The following is a 26,877-nucleotide window of genomic DNA, read 5'->3' as shown; positions in this document are numbered from 1 at the left end:
TCTTCGTGTATCCATAGCAACTCTCTTAGTATGTGCTCGGCGTTTTAATCTTCATCCCTTTGCCTTCTCTCGTTTATCCGCTGGTAGCGAATAGCTAGACCTTGCTGTCCGTTTTCCATGATCATCGTATTAACCAAACACTCACCCTGCAGATATCAGAATTCTACTGTCTGACGAATAGCTTCTGCTTTCTATTTGCCTTGCTTTTTCCTGGGAATCCTTTTCTTGCCCCTCTTTACTAGTGCCTGATTATATTACTCTAATTCCTGTTCATCTAATTCCAAGTTTTTCATCCTGTAATCACTTGAATTATAACTAGTGTTAGCCATGCAGGCGTGAGCCCGAGATTTCCCTTCTACCCCCAAGGCTCCTTCTCTGTTTAATAGAGAGAGATTGGGGTTTGATGTTTTCCTCTGATCACTTTTTAACCCTTTGTTAAGCTGCTGTTAACTCTCTTTGTGTTAACTCTCTGCAGTCCCTTGCCTTCTGTCTGGAAGTGTGTCCTGTGGAAATCCCTATAAGGCGACCCTGTCAAGCACAGTGTCTGGTTCTGGTTCAGTAACCCTCTCTTCTTTTCCCAGTCATGATCATTAAAGTTGCAGGAAATATTGGAACATACTGATGATCTCCTGTGTGGCAGAGAAGAGACCAAAACCAGAGGAGCTAACACGTGCGTGGGCGGTAGTGAGGTTAGCTGAGCAAATGCATCTGTATGGCAGCACAGAACCACGATTACCGCGGTTTCAGAAGTGACGCAGGCTAGGAGCAGGCTCACGAGTCCTGAGTTTGGAGAGCGAGACACCACTCTTGGAGCACACTCTAATGTGTCCTCTTGTGCACAGGCCTTAAGAATCATGGGAAGGCACAATACGAAACTCAAATTCCTCCCCAGATGTTGAAATCACAGGTTAAATTTGTTCTTCTATATTTGGAGTGTGAACTTCCTGCAAACAATATAATCAATATTATAATTAGAAACCAGCTTTTGTTTCATAAATGACTTGAAGTAGAATTTGATTTTCAAGAGGGTTATGTTATTTGGACTCACGGTATGTAAGTAGCCGTTGTATTTTACTGTCTGCTAACTTTATAAGTGTACTGAATTATTTTATTATTATATCCATTCCCATTTGAAATTACTACTGAAGTCAATCACTACCAGCCATTTATAATTCTTTTTGCTTTAGAGCACTTGGCCCTGTCTACCGTCGATTTTTCAATTACATTCTTAATGGTTTTCTTATTGATTTGAGATAGCTCTTTATATATTAAGAATATTGACCATGCCTTTCTTTACATTGTTTTTCTACTTGTCTTCGACTATCATTCACAATAACTTAATGTTTAATTTTTTTTCTATTAAAAATTGATCCCATATGCATGTTGAAAAAGGACACGGATAGATATAAACAAGGTAAAACACACATTCCAAAAACACTCCAATGCAAGTCTCAGTGACTGGGAGGCAACGAAGAAATAAAATATCATTGTAATTTAGGTTTTTCACGAACGTGAGATTAAGAAGAGGTAGGGAGCTTCAGAGTTTGTAACTTATGGGAGAGTTGCTGGTTTGTCTCCTCTGGCTCTCTTGTGAGGGGTCCAGGTGGACACCACTGCATATGCATGTCTGGCTAGCATGTCATTTTACCTCCACGAGGCTTTGATTTTTCATTCTCTTGTCTGAGATGCTTGGGATAGAGGGACAAAGTGGAGGGAAGGAGAAGCCCATCTATCCACAGCATACAGATTTTCAGAACTCACGCTGGGAGTCAGTCCATGTCCCACAGCTGTTGAGGTCAGACTCTATTTGTTCTGTCTTCCCTGTCATCTTAGTGAGCGTCATCCAGTTAGTCATGACTTACAAAGAATGAAGAATGCCTATTCTCTGAGGCTGGGGATTGTCAGTTTGTACATTCCTGGCATGCTAAGTTGAAAAATTTTTGTCTCATGGTTTCCCTTTGCTCTGTGAGAGCTTAGCAATGTCCCTGGCCTCCACCAGTCAGAGGCCATATGATTGCTTCATTTGAGACAACCAAAGCTCTCTCTAGGTGTCTCTCGAAGAGGCTACCTGGCCTTTAATGGCCCAGGGGAGCAGGAACAAGAGGTTGCTGTTAGACTTTGGGAACTTGACTGTATTACAGTTCAAGTACGTTTCAGACTCTGTTTTGGAGGGATGGCAGCTGATTGCCATAGTTCCATAGGGAGCCTGTCCCAAGACTTTCCATGAACAGAAACCTTTTGGTTTTAGAGTTCATTTTATTAATATTACTTATTCTTATAACATGTATTCCTTGATAATTTCATACATGTACACAATGTGTCTTGATCATGTTACAAGTTGGACTTACAGTTGTAAGTTCAGTCTGTGGGATCCAACATCCTCTTCTGACCTGAGAGGTGCCCAGACATGCACACAGAAAAATACCCATATATAATTTTAAATGAATGAATGAATTAATTAATGAATAAATATCAAAGGGAAAGTGACAGAGGAAGTATCTTGTTAGGGTTTTACTACTGTGAACAGACATTATGACCAAGGCAACTCCTATAAGGACAACATTTAATTGGGGCTGGCTTACAGGTTCAGAGGTTCAGTCTATTATCATCAAGATGGGAGCATGACAGCGTCCAGGCAAGCATGGTGCAGGAGGAGCTAAGAGTTCTACAACTTCATCTGAAGGCTGCTAGCAGAATACAGGCTCCCAGGCAGCTAGGACAAGGATATTAAAACCCATACCCACAAGGCCACACCTACTCCAACAAGGCCACACCTCTCAACAGTGCTACCCCCTGGGCCAAACATATACAAACTATCACAGGAAGGTACCTGGCATTGGCCTCTGACCTTCACATGCATGTACATTCATGTGCTACCAACCCCTGTGCCCTAGCTCTGTAAGGTAGCGCCTTTGTGTTTGTAGCTGGTGGATACCTGTTGGTACACAGCTGGTCTATCTTATTTTTCCAAGCCCTGGAATCTAATTTCTACTTTGGGTAGGAGATATTTTCTGTATCTCTGGTCTGTTTAATTCAAGGCTACTTTTTGGAGCACTTACAGAGGTGTTTGTCCTACTCGCTGTTCCAGAGGACAGGGTTGTAGCAGCCTCTGACTGACTGCTTCTGCTTAGAGGTGTTGTGTGGCTGTCAGTACACTGTCTGGTGGTGTGGGAGGTAGGGGTATTATTGGATGTATCTGCACAAGCTCCAAGAAGAAAACAGCAGGTTGGAAGTGATGGTCACACTTACAAATATCCAGGGATAGGAAGGCATAGACTTTCTGCTCTTCTAGCAATGAAGGCCGCTTGGTTGCAGAGAAGCATTTGTGTCCCACTCTGTCAGCTTGTCAGCCCAAGGGCCTCTTCCTTACAGCAGCAAAACTGACCCATCAGGCCTGAGCCATTTCAATGAGCATATCCTTTAGACTCCGAACTGTGTGCCCAAGGCATGGAATGTTTTCTCTTCTTTCTCTCTGTAGTCCTTGGGGCCTTCGACATTCCCTTCAAAGCTATCTGTCACTAGGTCAGTACATAACTGTCCAGGCCTTTGGAAATGGTGCCCTGACCAGTTACAAACCATTCTGTGTGCCTCTGTCTCTTCATCCCTCACTTCCAGGGGGTACAATGACAGGTATGGTCCAGAACAGCCTGTCATCTCCAGGAGATCTAAGTGCTCCTGGGTGGTCAAGAATCCCATCGGTGGAACATTTTATTATGTGAGGGGACATAACAGACCCCATTTTCTTCAATGTAGAGATCAGGCAAGGAGTTATGTCATCAGGCGCTGGCTTTTGGGGGTGGGGGAGACTCTCTTTATACCGTGCTTGGGATGCCCTAGCCAGCTCTTTGGGAGATGAGAGGTGTATGGGAAATGGGCTCTCAGTGTGAATGTGACCATTGGAGATGTGAGTGTCTGCATCCCAGCTCTGGCCTGGAAAAAGCAGACCAATTTTTCTTTCCTAACACTAATGCAATAACCATGCTGTAAATTCTTCTCATGGCTGTTTCAGCCACCTCTCGGTGACAGAAGAAAAAAAAAAAAGCTTTCTACTGAGAGACTTTTAAATTTGCTCCAGCCTCATTCTTCAGGAGTAAATCTGTCACCTGCCGATGAACTTGGCCTCTTTGCCCGCCAGCCCCTCTCATAAGACCCTCACTGCATGTGCGCACAGTGATAGCCAGCAGATAAGCGATCATTTCTGTTAGAAGCATTGGGCTTTTTACATCATTACACAGGATTACAAACACAAAATAAACTAAATAAAAGATGATGTATTCTGACCCTCTCAGGAATGTGCGCCTGTCAGGAGTCTAATACCCCTTGAGATATAAAATTGGATTAGTAAGTCTTAGCTATGTACATATCCCATTACCGGTGATAAGCTCGGGCGTATTGACACAGAAAGTCTCTGTTCCTCGCTGATCTTGCAGATGGGAAGCTCTCTTCACATGTTTTCAACAGTTACAATCAGACCAGGGCAGTCTTAGCTCTTTACATAGATATACCTCAGGCCGTGCTTCCGGGAAGACATTGAATTGTGATGTACCCAGATCCCTCATTCATGAATCGGCAAAGATGGCTTTGTGAATCCCAATGTCTTTAGGTTATATTCCTTACTGGCATACAGCCGTGAAATAAAGGGTCAACAGGAACTAGGGTAAGAGCCCTTGTTGATTGGTCATGGTACCAGGCCATGTCTGTCCCAGCCATCTGAATGATAGTCATGGTACCAGGCCATGTCTGTCCCAGCCATCTGAATGATAGTCAGTATTGATATTATGGCTGCTGGGAAAACTCTCAAGGCAAAATACAGGTCTGAGAAATAACACTCTCAGTACTATTGGCAGCAGTCACAATGAAAAGAACTGTATTTCATATGTCACAACATTTTAACTATAATCTAGTGATTCCATGTCCAGAAGGGTTAACAAGAGTGCTTCACTGACTGACTTATAATCTGGAAACATTTATAGGAGATATAGAAACAGGGGGAGGGTATGCCATTTGCTTCATTGGCACTTGGGAAAACAAATTCCTGGGTCGAGAGGTCAGTATCTATCATAGAGTGCAGAATGAATACTATCTTCTAGGCTCCCACTACCCTGACTGTTTGCCTCGGGACGGTAGGCGATCATCCCTGCCTGTCACCAAAGATTGCTGCTGAGGCTGTATATAAGTCAGAAAAGCTTCAGGTTAGAGCAAATTTAGACCTGTGGTAGTTTGAATGAGAATGCTCCCTTCCCCCCTCCCCACCACCTGCTTACATGTTTAAATACTTGGCTTCCAGTTGGTGGAACTATTTAGAAAGGATCAGGAGTTGTGGCCTTGTGGAAGGGGTGTGACAGGGGTTGAGTTTTGAGTTTTCAAAGATTTCTGTCATTCCTGGAGTTTGTTCTCCCTCTCCCTCCCTTCCTCCTCCCCTCCTTCCCTCCCTTCCTCCTTCCCTCTCTCCCCTCCCTCCCTCCCCCTCTCTCTTCCCTTCCTCCTTTCCTTACTTCTCTCCCTCACTCCTTCCTTCTCTTCTCCCTCCCTCCTTCCCTCCCTTCTCCCCTCCTCCCTCCCCCACCATCTGCCTCCAGCCTTCCGGTTGTGATCAGGATGTGAGCTCCCAGCTGTTCCTTCTTGGCCATCATGGACTCTAACACTGGGAATCATAAGCCAAATGCAACATTGTTTTTCTAAGTTACTGTTGCCAAAGTATTTTATTACAGCAAGAGATACTTAATTAAGCCAGGTCTAACAAGAGGTTGCACAGTGATTTACTGAAACAATGTAGAAAATTCTCCATTGGACTTTTACTGTGAAATGCTTTTCTGGAAACTTCCACCCATTCCATATTTTCTGAGACGCCCCTCTCATCTCCAGCCACCATTTCTTGCTTCTTGGGCTATTTCCTTTTCTCCTCCAAGTTGTTAAAGCTAAAAATAGAATTTTTCTGTGGACTCCCCACCCTCCTTCAGGTCCTGCCTCTCAGATATACATCTGCCCCGTCCACTTCATGTTCCATGTGGGTCAGATCACAAACATTTCCTAAACTGTTTCACCACTGTTTAATTTATTACAATACTTCCCATGCTGTAGCTTCTTTCTTGTACTCTTTATTGCTGCTATTTTTTCCAAATATCTCTGCAAATTCTCATCTAAGGCCTAGTTGGTGTTTAGATGGTGTTTGTCCCTATGGCGTGCAATGTAATTGTCTGTGAGAGTTCAGCTAACTCTCCTCATCTATTTACCCTTCTTTGGTGTAAGTTCTGTGTGAAATCTATAAATGTCTTACCTGCACTTGGTATCTCTTGGGCTAACTGGTATCTAGCCTGCTGTCTGACTCAGAGTCGGGGAGTCTTGCTGCCACTCTCAGTCTGATACTTAGTATCTTTTGAATCTCCCACTTTCAGTCTGCACAGCCTTAAAATGCAGATGAGAACAGTGGTGACTTCCTTGCATTATGGTGAGGATGAATAAGTATCATTTGGAATCACAATATGTGCACTATGTGCACGCCTACACACTACACACACACACACACACACACACACACACACACATACTACCGTAATAGCATCTGAAGGTCAGCATGACCTCTGGCTGCACAAAGAGCTTCTCCCTGGTGTCCTCTCATTTGCTGGCTCTGGCACTGTGCTGAGTGTTTTATGTCAAGTAGACACAAACTAGAGTCATTTAGGAAGAAGCATTCTCAACTTAGAAAGGACTCCATTAGAATGGTCTATAGGCAAATCTATGTGGACATCTTGATTTCTGGTTGATTTGGGAGGGTTCAGTTCACTGTGGGCAGTTCCATCCCCTGCACCAGTAGTCCTGAATTTTATAAGAAAGCAGGTTGAGCAAAGTATGGGGGGCTAGTAAACAACACTCCTCCATGGCTTCTGCTTCAATTCCTGCCCTCAGGTTCCTGCCTTGAGTTCTTAGCTTGACCACCTTCAGTGACTGAGTGTAACCTGAGGATCGTAAGCTGAAATAAAGTCTTCCTTCACCGAGTTGCTTTTGGTTCTAATGTTTTATTACATCAGTAGAAACCCTATCCAAGAGAGAATCCCCTTCTTAAACGGGGCAATGCAGGATGCAGCAGAACAGACACACCTGTGTCCTGGCCTTGAGTGTGAGCCTGGCTCTCCCAACGTCAGCCCCTCGACTTCAGCATGCTGTGTGACTTCCTGGAGCAGATATTGTAAAGCTCCTACCTCGTGGAGAGCTTGTCTAATGATTCAGTGAGGTGGTGTCTGTGTGTTTAGTGGCCGCCATTAAATAAGCACTCAGTGGCATCCGGGAAGAACCTTACTTAACCTCCTTCAGCCTAGTGCCCACATCTGTATAACAGACATAATGCGGACATTGAGCGGGTGTCATAGCATTAAGTGGAGAGACCAAAGGCAAAGTGCTAGTGCAGGCATTGCTGGCAGTAGATACTTCATACAAATCAGCTCCTGGGGCAGCTTGGCCTTTGTGGCATCAGTCCTAGAAGACAAGGCAAGCCATGCTGCTTTGATACCATCCAGCTCCTTAAAATAAGCAGCTGGCGGCTGGCCACTGCCAGTCAGCTAGTCCTTTCCACGAAAGACTGCAAACAGATAAGCCACCTCCCCTGGAGCCCGCAGATACGCAGTCCTTCCAGCAGGCTTCCCCTCCTACCTGACCCGCCTGGGAATCTTGGAGTATACAGGGTTGACTGTTAAAGGTTACTTTTATAAGAGTAAGCTTTTAATTACATTTTCAGGTGTAATGTGTCGATGGTGAGACAGGAGAAGGGGTTGAGACAACAGGTCCTGGTGGAGAATGGAGACAGAACTCCGTAGATTGCAGGGGCTGCTCGTCCTATCAAAATGCTTTTTTAGCTCAGGGCAAGCCTAGAATTTTCTCTCCAGGCCCAAGGAGAAAAACACGGACTGGGAAATTGTGTGAAGCGCAAGGAGCCGCCGCAGTGGAATTGAGTCTGAAGTGTACAACCTCTTCCCACTGTGAATTCAATCTCCAAACACGTACGATCTGTAATTCCTGGGAGCCCTTAGACTTGCCATAAAACCACTTAAAATTAGACCTGTTCCAATTCTTGTTTCTGCCCATGCTTCACGCTATAAACTGTTATTTTCCATTCCTATCCGAGCCCTACTCCTACCAGCCAATAATTCTGCATCCCTTTCAGAACGGCTCTATTGCACTAAGTTGCCTTTGAAGGCACCTTTGTTTTCCTCAATGCTCTGAAGTGTGAAGTCTACGTAATTTGCTAAATGCATCATGTTTACATATGCATAAGCCGGTTATCTCCAAATCACCATCCCCTGCCTGCTCCGTTGGCTGGGATGCTTAAAGAAAATGAAGCTTAATTTTCCGTAAGCAGTCTTCCATGGTTTTCAAATAAACTTGCAGAGACACCGACAAACTAAATTACACAGTGGTAACTACCCAGACAGCAATGAGAAGCCAGGGCTGAAAGAAGCCAGGTGTGTTCTAGCATCCTGCAATCACAGTAGACAAAGCAGAGATTGTTGGGGTCCCCCAAGGCTGCTGCCAGGGAGGGCTGAGGGCCGAAGCGTTAGCAGTGGGGATAATAGCAGTCTGTAAAACAATAGATCCAGTTTCAGCATGGGAGACCCTGAACTCCTTGAGAACTGATGGGAATTCTGGTCTTTCCTTGTTGGTGTGACAGCGTGGTCAAATGGTCAGAACCCTTCCTTCCTCTGTGGATTCAGGGTGCATTGGTGTGAATCCTTGGGTCCTGGGTTCCAGTGGGTAGGCGTAGATGGACAGAGTAGGAGGTTTGCTCTTCTCAAATATGCAGTGGAGACTAAAGTCCACCCCTGAGGCTGGGCTGAGACAAAGTACCTTCTCTATGCTCTCAAACTTTGTTCCCCCCAACTTTAGCTCTTCATGTTGATGTTGAAGGGACCTGCTGGTCACTTAATGCTTTGACCAGGTCACCATGTATGTTCTTGGTACTTACACGGTTGTGGAAACTTTCCCTCCACTAAACATGCTCAGGTTTTCTCCTTTCACGCCTTCCGTAAGCCTAATGGACGTCTACTTGTTCCCCCACAGTCTGCTGGGACCCAAGAGTGAGTCAGGGATAATGACCACAGCATCCTTCCTGCTCTGATGGCCAATCCAGGAGGGTGGCACACTGTAATGTAGCTAAGAGAAGTGGGACCCCATGTACTGGGCTGTGGGGTTCAGCCAGCTTCCTCCAGTGTGGGTGGAGATTCGTCAGGTAAGCATAACCGGACCTGAGACTTGGATCACCATCAAGGAGCATTCTGGGAAAGCACCTTTGACTCCCTCGTTAAAATGTCACCAACTTGGCATGAGGAAAGTGGCTCTCTTTTACAGATCAGAAGAGGGGAGAGTGAATTCCAGGTACCAAGCAAGGGCCATGTCTTAATCATCTCTGTCTTCCCCAGAGGATCTGGCTTACAGAGTGCTGGAATTGAATTTAGTCTTGTCCCAAGGTCCCAGGGAACCATGGAGAACAGCACACAGATTGTTTTGATTAAAAAATATCCTACATTCAAAGATTATTTCCCTCCTCTGGTTTCAAAGGAAACATATTAGCATGAAAACAGATGGATGGGTACAAACTGTCTTGAGTGGCAGGTGATAAGCCCCCTCAAGTGACCCAAGCCACCTCCTTCCTGTTGTCCTGTGCTGCATTGGTCCATCCGTTCACTTCCTCTTCAGGAAAGTCTAGCCAGCCACAATTGTTATTTCAGATCATGAGCTCAGCTTTGAAGAGAGGACTAAGCAAGTGTGACCTACAGTCCCTTGATTCTGGGAGCAGGTGGCTTAGTGAGGAAGACAGACAAGGAAGACGTCGTGGTTTTGATTTTGTGTGTATGTGTAATAAACACTAAAGTCACTTGACGGAATACAGGCATTCTCCCAGTGGGCTAGCTCTGGCTCCTCCCCCCAAACTGTCTTCACTAATTTTCATGTATTCTTGAATTTTTTTAAGATTTATTTTTTTAATTAAAAATAGTGAAATTAAAATATCATTGCTTCATTTCTCCCTTCTCTTTCTCCCCTTAATACCTTGACCTCTTGTACTGGCTGGTTTTATGTGTCAACTTGACACAAGCTGGAGTTATCACAGAGAAAGGAGCCTCCCTTGAGGAAATGCCTCCATGAGATCCAGCTGTAAGCCATTTTCTCAATTAGTGATCAAGGATGGGAGGGCCCATTGTGGGTGGTGCCATCCCTGGGCTGGTGGGCCTGGGTTGTATAAGAAAGCAGGCTGAGCAAGCCAGAAGAAGCAAGCCAGTAAGTAACATCCCTCCATGGCCTCTGCATCATCAGCTCCTGCCTCCAAGTTCCTGCCCTGTGTGAGTTCCTGTCCCGACTTCCTTTGGTGTTGACCAGCAATGTGGAAGTGTAAGCTGAATAAACCCTTTCCTCCCCAACTTGCTTCTTGGTCATGATGTTTTATGCTGGAATACAAACCCTGACTAAGACAAACTGGTACCCCTCTCTTACCCCTTCTTGTTTCCTCGTGTGTGTGTGTGTGTGTGTGTGTGTGTGTGTCCTTCTTAGTCTACTTAGTGATGCTTGTATGTACATGATTTCAGGGTTGATGAGTTGGTATCAGAAAACCACCTAGGGGCTTCTCCCTGGAAGGGCTGATTCTCCACTGTGCAGTAGTCTTTAGCTGTCTGAGGTTCTCCATCTACAGCCGAGGCCCTATGTGACTGTCTCCCTCCACAGTAGAAAGTCTTTCAATGTTCTCACTTACTCAGTCATTGAGGCAGCCTAATATATTCCCATTAGGGAATAATGGGTGAGGAGTCCCTGTTATTTCTAGGAGACACACCCATTCAGCCATTTTCCTCATCCGTCAGCTCTTTCTACCCCCTCTTCTGTGATGTTTCTTGAGCTCTAGATGAAGAAGTTGCATTGCAGATGTATCCAGGGGCTGTACATCCCACGGCAGGCTTCCCTCTGCATTTTTACCAGCTGTGTTTTCTTTAATGGTCTCTGTTGCAAAGTGGAGCTGCTTTGCTGAGAGGTGAGAGCTTCTTGTCTGTGGGCATAAGGATACACATTTAAAATGCTGTTAGAATTATGTGGTTTAGTTAAAAAGTGTCTATGGTAGGGTCTCCTCTAAGATCCATGACCTCACTAGGCCAGGCAGTTGGCTAGGTTTCTAGCACCAGGCATGATTTCTCTCCTGCTGAATGGGCCTTGAGTCTAATTAGACACCTTTGTTTACTAATTAGCCACTATTGGACCCTGAGAGAGATCTTGCTGTGATGGTCTTGTGGTTCCTAGGCATCAGCTGCACAGGGACTATTGGTTGCTTCTCTCCCTTGGAAGATTGCATAGCAACCTCTGGTACTGGTCCTAAGGGAAGATGTTTTTCAGGTCAAATCTAGATCAGATCCTTTGAGTCCTGTGACTGAAGTGCATGGTGTCTTCAACAATAAGGGCTTACCTTCAATTTCTGGGAGGCAACCAAGGCTAATGGTAATAGGCTAGACTGTTCCTGGACTCTCAGGACTGACAGCTCAAAAGGAGATTTCTCATGCCTGGTTGGGGGGGGGGGTTGTAGATGATCTATGGTGCTTGTGGGGAGCATTGTCAACCCAAGTAGTATAACTTCATTTAAACAAGATCCATACTTACATGTATTATATGTAATTGTAGGTTAAATAATATTATTCTTTATGGCTTTCCCCAAAATCCTTAGTGTTAACTTTTTCCTCCCTCCTTCTCTGGTATTGACCTTTCACACCTTCATAAATTAAAGCTTCACACCCCGTATAACTATTTCTCTCCTCATCACTTGTATCCTGTGATTGTTAAATTTTACTTTTATTTTATGTATATGGATGTTTGTGTGTGTGTGTGCGCATGTGCATTTGTGTGTGTGTACATATATGTGTGTGTTTGTGTGTGTGTGTGTGTGTATGTATGTGTGTGTGTGTGTGCATCAAGACCAGAAGAGGGCATTGGATCCTGTGGAGGTTGGGAGCCACTTTATGGGTTCTGAGAACTGAACCTAGGTCCTCTACAAGAACATTAAGTTCTCTTAACTGATGAGCCATCTCTCTCTAGACCATAAGAGATGCTTGATGTATGTAGAAGCAAAGCCAGACAGAGATCCCATATGATACATAGGAAATGTTATTTTTAAAGCTTTATATCTTGAAGAGTCTTGCATACTATACAATTAACTATATTGACTACAATGGGTAGGTGTGTTATAACCAAGTTACACTGAAGTATTGAATTGTTTCCTGATTTTTGCTACCTCAGACAATACTGCATAGAGCCTTGTATGTTTGATCACAAATGAGCTATAAATTCCACAGCAGATTTTTATAGTGAAACCATATGGCAGCCTTTCTGAGTCCCTTCAATTTTGTTAAATCTTTTGTAGCCAATATCTAGTTAGATTGTTCTTTGTGACATGGTTAGAAATATAACACTATCCTTTTGAGAGATGAATTTAGCTCATTTACATTTATTGTTTTAGAAGTTAAGTTTGATCATGTTGCTATTGTTGTTTGCCTGCTTGTTTTCTTAAGTTGCCAAAGCTGCTCTCAAAATTCCTATTTAGCCTCATTGGGCCTTAAACTTGTGATTCTCATGAGTAACTGAAATTTTAGGCACATAATACCATTCCTCACAGGGGTGTTAGCACTTTAAACAATGATTTAAAAAAAAAAAACAGGTGATTTTTCTTCCTCTTTCGCTACCCTCCAATTTTTTAAAGCTCCCTTCCTTCCTATCTGCTACTTGGCAGTACATTCATCCTCCCAGGGCTTGCCTTTGTTATAAAAAACCTTATACTACTTGATTTGCTATCTCTCAATAATTTTATCTGTGCCTCAGCTATTACTCATGGGCTTTGCTTTCCCATCACGAATGCTGCTATGCTGAAATCTTGGGAGGGGGAGGGGTTGAGGGGCAGCTTTGTACTTTCCTCTCTTGGAAGTCACTAGGATGTATCTTCCGCTGCCACATCGACTTTCTTTACTTGGGAAACCCAGTGCTTTGATTAGGATGGATCTTCATATTGACCATCCTAAGGCCATTTCCGTGGCACACACCGTGTCTTCTGTATGTCGGCTCAGCAGAAATGGGATTTACTTGAAGAACTGGAACTGTAGTTGCTCTATTCTGTTCCCATGGTCTCCCCAGAGCTGTCAGTTAGCCATGAAGAGCACCCTTTGCATCAGGTGGTCATTTAACTTGCCGATGTAGACTGATTCCTCCCTCTTGTCCTGCTGGCTCCTGTGCTCGCTCTGCCCTCCTCCCACTTGCTTCAGTTTCTGTCCTTTTTTCCTCCAGTTTTTGACACTGTCTCTGTTATCTTCTCTCTTCTCTGGGCTTTACTGTGTGGCTTTCTTTTTATTTTATTGTTATTATTTTTAATCCAAAGGCAATTATCTCATCTGAATCGTTGTTGTTTGCTTGGTCCACACTTTAATGCTTTCTGCTCGGCATTCTCTGGTAGCTTCATCTGCATTTCCGCCCAAAATTTATTCCTGTGAATTCTTTAAACCAACAAGGCTATATTCTTTAGAAGGAAGAGCAATATTATTGTTGGAATAAGTTAGGGTTAACTGGGTTGCATATTCAAAATGGAGTCGTAGAGGAAGAGTAACCAGGTTATCTGTAGATGTCACAGTTCCAAGGAGCATCCAACTTACCAGCACAGACAGATTGCGCCCTTTAAAAACGGTCCCTCTGTGTGGGCCTATCTTTCCTGTTTCTGTGAAACAGATCAGGCCCAAGAGGGCTTTCTCCATTACCCTGTTCAGCCTACTTCCAGTTTTCCTGTTACACTCCAGTTGTATTTTGCAATGAGCCTCTTGTCTGCACAAACCACAAATAACTACCCTGTGTGTGTTTTCTGAGCTCTGCTGCCTCTGGGGTACACCCCCTCCTTTTCTTCATGTTTTTTCTTCCTCTGTGCCTTCTATTTAATCTGTTCCATGCCCTTCCCTCTATACCCCTTAGTTCTTGCTGAGCAGAACTTTGAGTCACTTTAGGGAGGAGCCCCTTGCCTCTGAGAGACATAATTGTGGTATTTTATTGTGTTTGTTACCATTTTATAGACCCTTGCCAATGTTTTCCTCTTCACTTCCATCTGGGAGCTTTCTAGCTTTCAATCAAGCCCAGAGAGAGGCAGGCAGGCAGTCTCAGCCTGCCTCTCTCTCTCTCTCTCTCTCTCTCTCTCTCTCTCCTTCCCTTCCTCCCTCTCTCCTTTGCTCTCCTTATTCTCTCTCTCTCTCCCTCTCTCCCTCTCTCCCCCCCTCCCTCCCTCCCTCCCTCCCTCCCTCCCTCACCTCTAGTATGCCATCTTTTTTTTTGTATGTAACATTTATTGTCTATGGAGAGGAGGCTAGAAGGTGCAGTGTTTCCCACTTAGATACCAGCTCTCTAGACAGGCCATCTGATCAACAGACAGAAGCAATGGTGGTTAATGCTGCAATCCTGTGTCCATTACTGTCTAGAGGAGCTCTGTGGGGGCTTGGATGCCAGATGCTTCTCAGGCCAAGACAGTGTCTACCATCAGACCTGGGAGGGGACAGACCGTGAGTGTTGCTGTCCTGAAGGGAGAGAGAATTGGTGAGTCAGGCACTCTGCTCAGCTTGCCCTCAGTCTCAGGCAGTTAGTTCCTCCTTGGATCCTGCCTTCTATATTCTGATGACTCCCTGATTTGTCCTCCAGGTAGATGGAAGTAAAGATGACCAGTTCAGGCATTTCAATGACCCTTCTCTAAGTTTTCAGTCCACTTCCACCCTCTTACCCTCAACTCAGATGCCTCCATTAACCCTTTGTCACCAGGGTGCTGTTTTGCCTCCTTCTAAGCAGACACTACCTTCTTCTCTAAACTGTGTGTGTGTGTGTGTGTGTGTGTGTGTGTGTGTGTGTGTGTGTGTTGGGGGAGTTAGATAGACTCTACATTTGTCTCATTTCTTCTGTCCCCATGGAAGGTGCATATGACAGTATGTAGTGTCCCCATTCCAAGGAGGCCATGCATAGGTTCCAGGCATCTCTTGGGCTCCCTACTCATCTCAGGTCAAAGTTTTCCATTAGCTCTCAGCTGTGTTAACTAGCAAAGTAGTGTTAACTCTTGCTTAAGGGTAGAGATGTCTGTGCACGCTATTGCTTTAGGCATTGGAAACATAGAATCTAAAACTACACTTTGTAATACCTAGATTTGGATGTTGACTTTGAGCAGGTTAAACTGGGTTCTTAGAAATGGAGCTTCTTTATAAATTGTCCCACAAAACAGAGTTCTATCACTAAAGCTACTGACAGGTTAACATTTGTCTTAAGATGATCCATTTATATCATAAGTTTCTCTGGAGACTGGATATGTGCTTATACAGCATGCGGTACAACAGAGTGGGTCATACTACAGCACCTTGGATAATCCAGGTTGAACCTCTTTGCTGCCTGACAGAGAGCACCTCAATGCCTGTTTTAAATGGGACAGCAGATGTCTTTTCTTCAGCTGAGTTTACAGCCTTTGGAGGTGCTGAACACCTCTGGACGTCCATGAATCCTCTGTTTGTTTTATGTGGTCACTACCTGTCTATGCCAGGTCACCTCTTGAGGCAAATGCTGACCCACTGGCTAGAAACACAAATAAATCTAGAGCTGGCATTTAGAGCCGATATTTTGCATATTCAATAATATGTTTTTGCCTCAGCGGATAAGAAAGGCTGTGGTCTTTATCCAAAGTTTCCGAAGCTTATTTCATCTGCCTAACCTCCCTGCTAGATAATTCAAGGGAAAAACAAGTGTCACTCTGCTAATCCGCATTTACAAATGTTGGACAAACTCTGAACATATTTCCCTTTCCAGATGAGGGATTATCATTAGAATCAAGGGAACACAGAGCCGCCTCAAATCAGGTTACCAAAGATAGTCTTAACGGCTTTAATAGGGGATGTATCCATCTCTGCCTGCGAGTTGTACCATTAACTGTTTAGCTCATCTTCTTCCAAGTTATTTTAAGCTCTTCCAAAGACTGCTTTTTAAAAAGGATTTTATTAGCAAGCCCCTGGATAACAGAGCCTTAATGCTTTCCCTGTTCCTGGTTTTTTGTTTGTTTGTTTGTTTTGTTTTGGCATAAAACAATACCTTCTCTAAGGGTGAGAGAACATGCATATATATTGATGTTAATTTAGGCACTGGAAGGTAAAAGCTTGAATCATGTGTAACATGGTTTAACTTAAGCACAGCCTGGTCTGTCAAGTGAGTTCAGTTATGAGTTTGGTTCACCATGTGTGCTTTAGAGAGGTCTTTGTGGAACCTCCTTTTCTATCACATGTACCTCAAAGTGTCAAGCATAGCCTCTCAGGGGTGGATACTATTAGCTCCCAAAGTTCCCCAGCTCACAAGCTGTTGGTCTTAAGAGCTTCATTCCCTCAGCGGTCTGTATCATGTCTTCAGCTGAGATTAAGACCCACACTGGCAATGTCCCATTTACAGAGAAGCAAGCAGAGGCTCCCGAAGAGTTGCCAGATGGTTGAGAAGGACTGGTCTATGGGGGACGGTGTTCAGAAGGCTGAAGGGAGCAAGTCCCAAGCCTGCTGCTCATGCACACAACCATTATCACGTGTCAGAGGGAGCTGTGTGGGAGGGCAGAGCGGGCACCATTGGGGTCATGGGTTGGGACTTAGAAGGAGATGAACTGTTTGTTTGGACACCTGAGTGTGAGCCTCAGTGTCTCCATTCACTATCTGTAGGACCTGGGAGGGACCTTGGAACATCTCTGAGCATCAGCAGAGAATCAGGTCTCGCTGGCTAGCATGGTGGAAGGACTCATGTGTGAGTAGCATGTGTCGGCTCCGACCTTTACAATTTTTCTATTTGGTCAGTCACAGTGTCACACTGCACACACACACACACATACACACACACACACCAGGGAATACTGCTGGCTGTGGTGGACTAGGTGTTGGGTCTGGTTCAGAGGGCTGAAGTTCATTCTGCTTTTTAATTCTTCCCGGACTAGTTCTGTGTGTGCCTCCATTGAACGGGCGAGGGGACTGAAGAGTAGGAGATCCATGCCCGCAGCCTCATCTGGAAGCCACACTCGCTTGGTTCCTTGTGTTTCCAGAACCACTTCCTTTCTTCTGCCTTCCTGGTAGCCCTTGAAGGCAGAATGGCATTGGTTATTGCTGAAAAAAAAAAAAGAAAAGAAAAAAATGGAATAAGCCAAACCAGTCCTTGCTTTTGTTTGCACATCAGTTTATGAGAGCCAGGTTCCAAAGGGAACTGTGGAGCCACCATGCCTTCGTCTTCGAAGCTCCCTGGCTTGCAGCATCATGACTCCTACTGTCCGCCAGATGTGCAACAACTGGAAGGATCCAGTTCCCGTGGAGGAGGTGGAGTCTAGAGCCCCTCAGGGAACCAGCGGCATGATGAGATGACAATGGTGCCAAGGAGAAGCCAGCCCAGGGTGGAGGGGAGGGGAGGCGCGTTAAGAAGGAACCCTACCTCTGCTCAAACCCTGGCTCTGGGATCTTATTCCAGTGCCTAATCGGCACCAGAAAAGAAGGCTCAGCTGGACCTTCTGCAGAAGCTGCTAATTACAAACACTCTGAGCCCATTGATCCAGAGCCGCTCTGATGAAGTAATTATTCACAACAGCACCTAGGAGGGCTGAGGGAGATTAGTGGGAAAGGACCATGGCACCGGGTCTCCATCGCGGAGAAGCCTCTCGGCTTGCTCCCAAAAAGAGCTTGAGTCTGGCCCAACTCTTTAATTACCTTCTGAGGCACTAAAGTTTAAATTAAATCCGGATTGTTTTCATATTAGCCTCTGCAGAGCCCTGAGCCAAGCATCCGTGAGGCTCGCTGGCATGGGAGGAGGTAGGGCGGCGGCAGGTGGAGTGTTTTTTAACTTGGGCTCTTAAACTGGAGATGCTCCTGGATTCAAGAGCAGAGCAGAACTGGTTCCCTGGCAGAGATATAAAGGTATCCTGGGATGCCTATGTAATGTCAGACTTGCCACTTTCAGACATCCCCCGTGGGTGTTCAATCGCAGCATCCATTAGGGTCTTGGTGTCGTCTGTGGGAACGAAGAGGGGAAGACCGGCCATAGCAGCTCAGGAGCCAACAGCCAGGACGGAGATGCCGATTTGGGGGCAGACGTCATGGCTACCTCTTCCTGGTTGCCGCACCCCTGGCAACCTAACTACCCCACAAGGCAATGCGGATAGACCAGCCACCTCCCTCTCTCCTTGTTGCCACAGGCTACCGTGGCGCAGGAAGACCTTGCTTCCGGTTTTGGCCACGGCACACCCATCTCTCACTGCCATCTGGGTCACCTGAGCTGCACCTCCTGTCAAAAGCCTTCCGTTCCAGCACAGTCCACACCCATTAGTGCTCCGTGCCTCCGGTTGGGAGGCGAGAAGGCATCATTGCATCAGCTTTCTGGGCAGCTTAGCGACGGCGGAGCCAGCCCAACTCATTCCAGTTTGGTCATATTTTGCAAACAGGCAGTAGCCCACCGGGAGAGAGCCACGTTACCTAGGCCCTTCCATGCCTGCGTGCTGCGGTTCCTGGGGGAGTGGGCTCTTTCTGTACATCGTAGAATAACGTGCAATGGTTCTATTCTTTTCCCTAATGATGCCCCAGTGGCTGCGCATGTGACACGAGGCAGGCTGTTCTGCAGTCCTCCCGTATGGCCACTGTGCTCACACCAAAGCTAATGAAGGCAAGAACCCCGCTCGCTGCCTCCTCCATCCTGAACTGCTGGGCCAGCTGCGGTCTGTGTCACTGGAGAGGCTTCTGTTACAGATGAAGGCCTGACCGGGTTTATTAATGGCATTCATTAGTGCTGGCTACTCACAAGCCTAGTCTATCCAAGAAGGCAGCTTCTCCCAGCCCTTCCTGTATAGATTTGACTCTGCAAGATAGCTGCCCAGCTTCAAACCCCAGTCCTACCACTTAGAGTAGCATTTGACTTGGGGCTTTCTAACCAAGATGCTTGCTCAATCATTCATGTTTTCGTCCCATAAATACATCTGGAACAATTACTGTGTACCACCTATGTAAGGCCTAGGAATGCAGGTAGGGGGCTTTCAGACGACCGATCGCCCATCACACAGCATATCCAACTGGGAGAAGGCAGGCAGAAATTGAAACCCCAGCCTCTTGGTCTTCTATTGGCACAGCTATAAAGTAAATGAGGGAGATGTTATTCTTTATATCATCGCCATCTCCTCGGGCTAAAAAAAAAGCACAGCAGTAAAATCTCAACACATCATGTAGACATTTGGGATATGAGTCCCTGCTACATGCCAGTAGCTATGAGCTATACTTTACTGATATCTTATTCCATGCAATGAGGCCGGGAGCTGGGCTTCATTTTGCTGTCTCACAGATGGAGAAACTACAGTTTAAAACAAAAGGCAGCAAGAAGGTTATGAGAGCCTGTCAGTAGCCTCATAATGAGAGCATTCTTCAAGCAGGTATCGGGCTGCATTCCATGCCGAGGGCTTACAGTGCTGGTTTATGCTCTTATGATCAAGGGGGACATGACACTGGGCTGGAAGTCCTTGGGAAGGAAACCCCCTCCATGTTGAGATGCCAGAGAGATGTGGTCAAGGCCACAGTGGTAGGGACATTGAAACAGGAGACTGAGCGGGGCAGCAAGGCCAGAGCATGGAGACCATGGATTGATCCTGCAGGCCGCTTAAACCACAAACTTAGCCTTAGCCAACAGAACAAACAGGACCCTCAGAAGTGGCCAGACAGGAAAGTGACTTAACTCAGGGCCTGATTCAGAATGATCAAGGTAGCTGCTGGGCTGTAAGGTCATAGAGAGTAAGACTGGGGGACCAGCTAGGAGCCTGTTGAGACAACCCCAGTGGGGAGCAACAGTGGCTGGTGGCATAGACCGGAAAAGATAGTGAGAGAAACAAACATATTGCAGCCATTGGGTTAGGAAGGTGAGGAACACAGAGAAATCCAGAGTGACTTCCAAATGTCTGCTCTGAGGGCAAGTATCTGAAGGCTTTGCTTTCTGCCTTTGGACATGACGACGATGCTGGCCTGTGGGCCAGGGGTGCTGTCAGTGAGTCTCAGGGATTCTGCCAACCCCGTGGCCCTGCTGGAGCTGAGTCATGTAGGAAAGATTTGCAATGACCTGAGGAAAGATGAAGGTACACGGAGAAACAGGACTGCATCGGAGGACTCTGAGCAGAGGACCTCTTAGGGGAGGAGAGCAACAGGAAGCAAGCAAAAGCCCAGGGAGAAGCGGTGAAGGAGTAGGAAGGAAGCAGAACCAAATATGGCCGACCACAGTGATGCTCACACACTCTGGGAGATAATGTAGCAACACAGATCACCGTCCTGCTTGGCGTGGTTTAGACAAGGAGATGTTATGATCCCGGGAGAACAACACAGTTCCTCTGTAGACTGAGTACTTGGTTCCCTGTCCTCGACAGGAGAGCTGGGGTGGGGGCAGAACTCCTCTGTCCTCTGGGATGAGAGTTGTTCCACTTCCTGGCAAAGTACAGGAACAACAGGTGGGTGTGGTTTGCAGTTTCATTCTGGAAAAATTACTTTCCTCTGGGAAGTATCCTCTGGCTTCCCAGTTCCTAAGTTGTGATTTCCAGTTAGTCCCACCATCTGGGGTAGGAACAGACACCTTAAGAGACATCCAGCAAGTGCTGTGGCAAAAGTTTCAAACCTGAACAAATAACTCTCTGCAGGCCCCATTCTTTATCATCCCCTCCAGAGCATATTATGCTCCAGGCAGACTGTGCTTGACTTTCTCCTCACAAAGACCACTCAGTTGAATATGCCACGAGTGAGCTGGGCTCAGTAATTGAGTGGCCTCTATCTGTTTCTGTTCTCCAATCTCACCCCAGCCACACCATGGCTCCCTGCTTCCCGACTTCCTGTTGAGTGACACATTTGCTCTTTCGAGATTGAACTGCCCGATTCCACCAGCCACATCCCTGGCTTCTGCACTCCAGGAAGCCTGGGGGGAATCCAGCACCAGCAGGCTTGTGAATATACAGCTTACCTGCGTGTCTCAGGATTTACTTAAACGTGACTGACTAATTTATCTTGCGGTGTGATTTCCTCGCAAGTTGACTTGGCAATTTTCTCTGCTCAGAGAATGTTCTAAAGAGGTGGTGTGAGATGGAGGGCAGGGGAAATCTAAAGAGATGGTGTGAGATGGAGGGGAGAGGAAATATGTGCTCTTAATTTCCCATTTCCAAATGTGAGACCTGACTAGAGAGTCTACATCCTATCTTTGGATGATCACACACTACTGTTTAGAGCTGAGCAGGGTCAGAAAGGCACAGGCTCGGTCCTGAGAGGCTTGGAGTTGGGTTAATGTGAGCATGCTCCTGGAGTGTGACTTGGTACCTATGCAAAAGCAAGAATCTCTGCCTTGAGCAACAGCTGCTTCTCTTCCTGTTGTGTGAGCACAGGGTAGCAGAGGTGTGGAGAGGTGGCTTGTGGGAGCTTGTTATCTTGCTTCTCGACCATCTTACAAGGCTGAAGGGAAGGAGAAAAGACACACATGTGGACAGCCAGTTACCTTGGTGAGCCCTTTGCATAGTTAAGAGATCAATCAGAGAATGAGATTCACCTCCACCCAGTTCTAACCAGTGAGGCAGCCTGCCCTGGTGGAAAGATCTGGAACCCGTGTTCCTCATGCAAGAGTGATGAGCAACTTGGGACAATACATATACCAGAGGAATTAGCTTGTACATTTATTTAATATTAATTCACTTATGTAGAATTACTCAAGTATCTACTTATACATCTTTGTAGGTAGCCAAAGCCAATTTTGATTATTTGCATTTGACTTCATTTTTGTTTCTTTTTAAAGATGGACAGTGTTTGCTTGTACTAAGCCAACCTCTAAATAATCTATTTAGAATAATAGTTATGGAATAATTAGGAAAAGAGCTAAAACCCTATCTGGCACATTCTTCAAATGACTGTAGATCCCATAACTTGTTAAGAGCTTGAAACACACTGTCGGGTTTGCCATGAACTTGTTTTCCCTGGGTTCACAGTTAAGGAAACAGGACCCAGGAAAGTTAAGGGTAGGTCTGCAATGGGCAATAAAGCTGAGATTCACTCTAGGCAGTGTGGCCCCACAGTGTGACCTGCTATCAACAAGAAACTCTGATCTGCTTTCTACCTGTCTTACAACTATAGTCAGGTCTGTGTGTTCAAGGTCGTTAGCAACTTGGCATCCACAGCTGGGCACATTCCCTGGTTGCCATGCAGAGACTGAAGCTTGCATCTCAGATGAAATACAGCTGAATGTGACAACTGGCAGGTTGCATGGCTGAAGAGTAGACACGAGCTGTAAAACGAGGAAAGGCATCTGCAGAGCATTGCTAGCCCTGTGGGGTGGGGCTGGGTGCCATGATTCAGTCAAGGGCTGTGCTTCCTGGAGACCGAAGTAGAGTTGGGATGGCATCATTGCCCTCTGAGGCTTCCAGGGGAAGGCATGGAGCATCGGTGTCCTCTGAGCTTGCGGTTGGGCCGCTCTCAGCACTGTGAGAGGATCGGATTTAGCTCTGCATTAAAATGTCGATGTGCTCAACTTCTTAGGCTGCTTGCTTCCCTCCAGCTTTAGGATTCGAAAAGGCTAACAGTTGTGAAGGTCTGCTCCTGGTTCCCTCTCGGCTGCACGGTTTTTAGATTTTTCTCTAATTGCCAAAGGACACAAAACATTGCTTCATCTTCAGTGTCCTCCCAGCCTCCCGCGGACCGCACTCCTTGCCAAGATGGTCTCATTCAGAATGAAGGCGGGCCCTGAAAGAATGGCAGAGAGCAGTAGACAGCCCACTCCAGCCTCCCCATCTTTCCCTCCTTTTGGATTTCCCATCTCAAGTCACAAGCTCTACACACTATCAGATAGTTTGCCTCCACTTCCTTACCTGCTTTCCCTCCATCAGCCAGGGTCATGCCCTTATCCACATCTGTCCGCCCCCGACCCCCCCCCCCCCCCCCCGTCACACACTGAAACAGTGTAGCAAGGCCGAAGTGGAAACGGCTCTGCCATGGTGAAGACATTTGCCTGCCAATAGTGGAGAGCTGGAATCAGTATGTAGGAAGGCTAACAAATGGGGCCAAATTCACAAGCCCTCATACAACATGGGGAATCTGCTGTTCTAGGCTCTGTGGTGCCCCAGGCATTCATTCTCTCCCTGGGAGCATGAGCTGGTTAATCTCTTAGCGTGAGTACAGGGGAGATGTCATGGTCTCTGGGAAAACTGCAATAACAAGTTTTATGTGCTTAGTAGAGGGATGCCAGTCAGACTTTGAGGAAGCTGTACAAACATAAGGTGTCGCCAGCCTGATTTATCTGAGAGACAGCCCCAGTATGAACAGCCTGTCTATCCTAGAAACCCAGGCTTTCTCCTTGACCCATGTTTGACTTGTGACAGGACTACCCTTGGGGTGTTTTCAGAGTGTCTGGGCAAGAAGGATTGTCTTGATGGCAGCTTGGCCGATGACCTTGTACATTGGGAGGAAAGCCCAGGTGCTCACTGTCTGCTCGGTTTTCCCACAGCCTGCACAGACAAGGAGCTGAGGAACCTCGCTTCCCGGCTGAAGGACTGGTTCGGGGCTCTTCATGAGGACGCCAACAGAGTCATCAAGCCTACCAGCTCTGATACAGCCCAAGGCAGTAAGACCACTCTATTCTTGCTATTTCACTACAAATGTCACTTCTCAAACCTCATGGGTTTAGCAGGAGCATAGTTTGGCTAAAGAATAAGATTTAAAATATATTCCAATTTTAGAGCGTTGAATTCTCAAAGAAGGGTGATGTCTTAAAATCAACAGAAATATGACTTTTGGGAGAAAATGTGATTTCAAAGAGATCATGTTTTATATAGACATTTTAGAAAACATATAGAAAAAAAGTCATGTGTGTATATAAATATATACACACATATATAATACTACCCATTTAACAAGTTAAGCATTCTACATAGCTTGAAGTAATTTTTCTTGTATATGGAAAATGTATGTATGCTGGGAAGTTGGCACACTTTACAAGATGATCTACCATTTGGAAAATTAAACATCTAGAAATATCATTACGCTTTAATGTTACCGAGTGGTCTCTAGCAGGAGCCGAATAGAATCCTAGTCACTGCTATAACAACTTACTTAAGACGCCTCTAACTGGGACATTTGGGTTGTTGCTACTGTTGGTAGAAGCAACAGTGTAGCAAGCGTCTCCAATAATGTGTTTTTCAGGTATACTGGGTTTCCCCAGAAACCACAGGGCAGGTGCCCCTCCCCCTCCTCTCCAGCTAACCCTCAAGCTCCTGAAGGAGCCCCCAGGGTCTGGGATGAGCACAGATCATACACACACACTCCACCTCTCCATGCTTTGAAATCTGAGGTAGTTGTACTAACTAGTACGATAGAGACAGCCGATCCACCAATCCTTCAAAGACAGGCAGCTCGGCTGTGTGTGCATTTGAGATAGTGGTATTCACACAGCCTCCTACCCTTCAGATGGTATGGATGGAACTGTGAAAGCAATGCTGTTGGCTTGAGGGTAGGAGATGAGAAGTTACAAAGTTAACTCAGCCTCTCAGCTAGACCAGTATAGATCACCAACCCAGTATGGTGGTACATATGTTACCCCAGATACTTGGGAAGCTGAAGTAGGAGGATCCTTTAAAAACAAGATCCAGACCAGCCTGAGCTATGTGGATAGATGCTGTCTCAAAAATAATGGTCTTACCTGTTGGTAATTCTTTGATACTCATAGTTTTCTGGAGAGATCGGTGAGGAGTACTGATGTTTAGTGTAACAGTGTCTGTCTTTAGCCTTAATGACAAGATGGCGCTTGTTTCTCAGACTAGGTTTTACAGGTGGTAGCTCCTGGGAGCTGGGTCTATAGGTTGGTGAGATGACATAGGATTTTTGTTTTTTCCATTCCTGCCAGAGGTTCCTTGGGAGTCTACGGGCACTAATTTCCATCTAGAAAAATTTGTCAATGAGCACCCTGCCCCCCACCTCCAACCCTGAGATCAGCCCAACCCTAGGCTTCTGGAACAACCTCTCCATGGAAAGTAGCTTTTGGGAAGAGAAGTCCTTGGAGCCTCCAATCAGTCCGCAGAGAGCCTCTCTGTAGACAGGTGGGAGGCTTGGAAACACTAGCTAGTGTACCTAGGAGGAAACTGCATTCCCCGAGTCAATGTCAGTTTGATGTCCCAAAGCCACTGGGGCAGGAGAGGTATAGAGCAAGGGTGTTTTATCCTCTGAGGCCAGAGAAAAGAGCAACACATTTTTGGTCTGGAAGGGGAAACCCCAGAGCCTTGCTCCAAACTCCATCCCTGTCTCCAACAGCTGCAGGTACACATGCTCTTTTCAGAAACTGGAGATGGGGTAGAGCAGGCTTGACCTTTTGGCTAACCCACACAGGTTGGCAGTTCTTCTGGTTGATGATCTTGACAGTCACTAAAGAAGGACCCATGTTATACCCCATGGTCTCATCTGGAAGAAAAAAAAATTAAAAGATGTTATCCTTTAATAACAAAATGAATAAATTTAAATATGCAAAGATTTACTTGAAAGGGTAAACTTGAAGCTAGTTAGAAAACTCCTCTAGCTCGGAAACAACTATTTTTACTGATACAGTATGCCTATAGTGCAGAGGTCATTGAAGAACACTTGGAGGTCTCCCGGAACATCAACAGTTAAGTGGAAGCCCAGCACCTCCTAAGAGCTCACAGGAAGTTGCTTCAATCTTTATGTAGAATTTTATACAGATTTGCCATGAAGATGTAGCTTCATTATACCTGGTTCACTAATGAAAGGTTTCCAAGATGCACACAGAAGTGTAGGAGACACTAGAGTGTGCAGTTTGTCTCATCAGGACCCTATGCAGACACTGTATCCCAGACACGGCACCCTGAGCCAGCTGAATGCTTTCAGGACAGATGTATCAAAGAAGGCAGAGGGGGACCTGGGAGAGACAGTGTGGAGACTGTAGATCTGGACCCTGCTGTCTGTGTTTCAATCCTGATTCTGGATCATATAATCTTGCTAATTATTTTTCATCTCTAAGGTAGAGGTGAAGACATTTCACACGACTGCCACTAGGGCTGAGTGAGATACTTAAGCGTATAGTGCTTAGAAACATTTTTATCAGTAGAATTCTAGGAGAATAAAGCTAGTCCCAGAGACTCAGATTACAGGAGACGCTAGGACTTTTGTCATCCCTTAGCTCTGAGAGAAAGATTGGCTTGAGATCTGTCTACAAGGCTGTGGCATCCAGAGGGCAGAGCTAAGTGTAAGCTTTCCTCCTTTGTGGAAACAAAGACTTTCCATTCCCTGGGGAAATAAGAAAGAATTGATTGTCTGAGTTGATTTGGATTCCGTCTCCTGGGGCTCCTTAGGGGATTGCAGGAAAGAAGGAAGGGACTGAGGAAGGACCTGGGTGCTCTCCCCTCCAGCTTCAGCCTGGGCCAAAGGGTCCTCTGGGATAGAACAGAGCCTTGAGTCTCATTCACCTGCTATTGTCTCTCTCCCAGCCCCACCCCCACTCCACTCCTTTCTCCAATATTTTGTTTGCATTTTCTTTTTTTTACCCCCTAAAATGATAAGTCCAGGTTTCAGTGTGATGCATCTTATGTTTCAGTGTGCTCCTGGTTTACCGTTCAGTTCTGCAGGCAGTGGGACTCCTAGTTACATCACAGACATACTATCCTAGGGAATGGCTTCTCTTCTGAAGATATTTCCCTCTAAGTTGCCTATTGCCTTTAGGATGTTTATATGTCTCATATATAAAGGGCACATGTTGGGGGGTTGGTCTGGTGCTGCTATGTATTCAAATGCTAAATTCTGTATTAAGAGAGAGAGAGAGAGAGAGAGAGAGAGAGAGAGAGAGAGAGAGAGA

The 26,877-nt window shown here is 45.8% G+C and overlaps 1 protein-coding gene across 1 annotated transcript in view; it reads left to right on the top strand.

Annotated features, from left to right (window-relative positions):
• The window catches only part of Spock1 (SPARC (osteonectin), cwcv and kazal like domains proteoglycan 1), a 478,511-nt gene that overhangs the window by 439,045 nt on the left and 12,589 nt on the right, over window positions 1-26,877 (top strand). The window contains exon 7 of the mRNA XM_028772059.1: window positions 23,527-23,643. Coding sequence (XP_028627892.1) covers window positions 23,527-23,643 — 117 coding nt within the window. The remainder of the gene's footprint in view (window positions 1-23,526; window positions 23,644-26,877) is intronic.

This window comes from Grammomys surdaster, unplaced genomic scaffold (assembly GCF_004785775.1).
Source record: "Grammomys surdaster isolate TR1022 unplaced genomic scaffold, NIH_TR_1.0 211, whole genome shotgun sequence".
NCBI classification, from domain to species: domain Eukaryota; kingdom Metazoa; phylum Chordata; class Mammalia; order Rodentia; family Muridae; genus Grammomys; species Grammomys surdaster.
The sequence above is the reverse complement of the archived record's forward strand: the minus strand, read 5'-3'. Positions and strand labels throughout refer to the sequence as shown.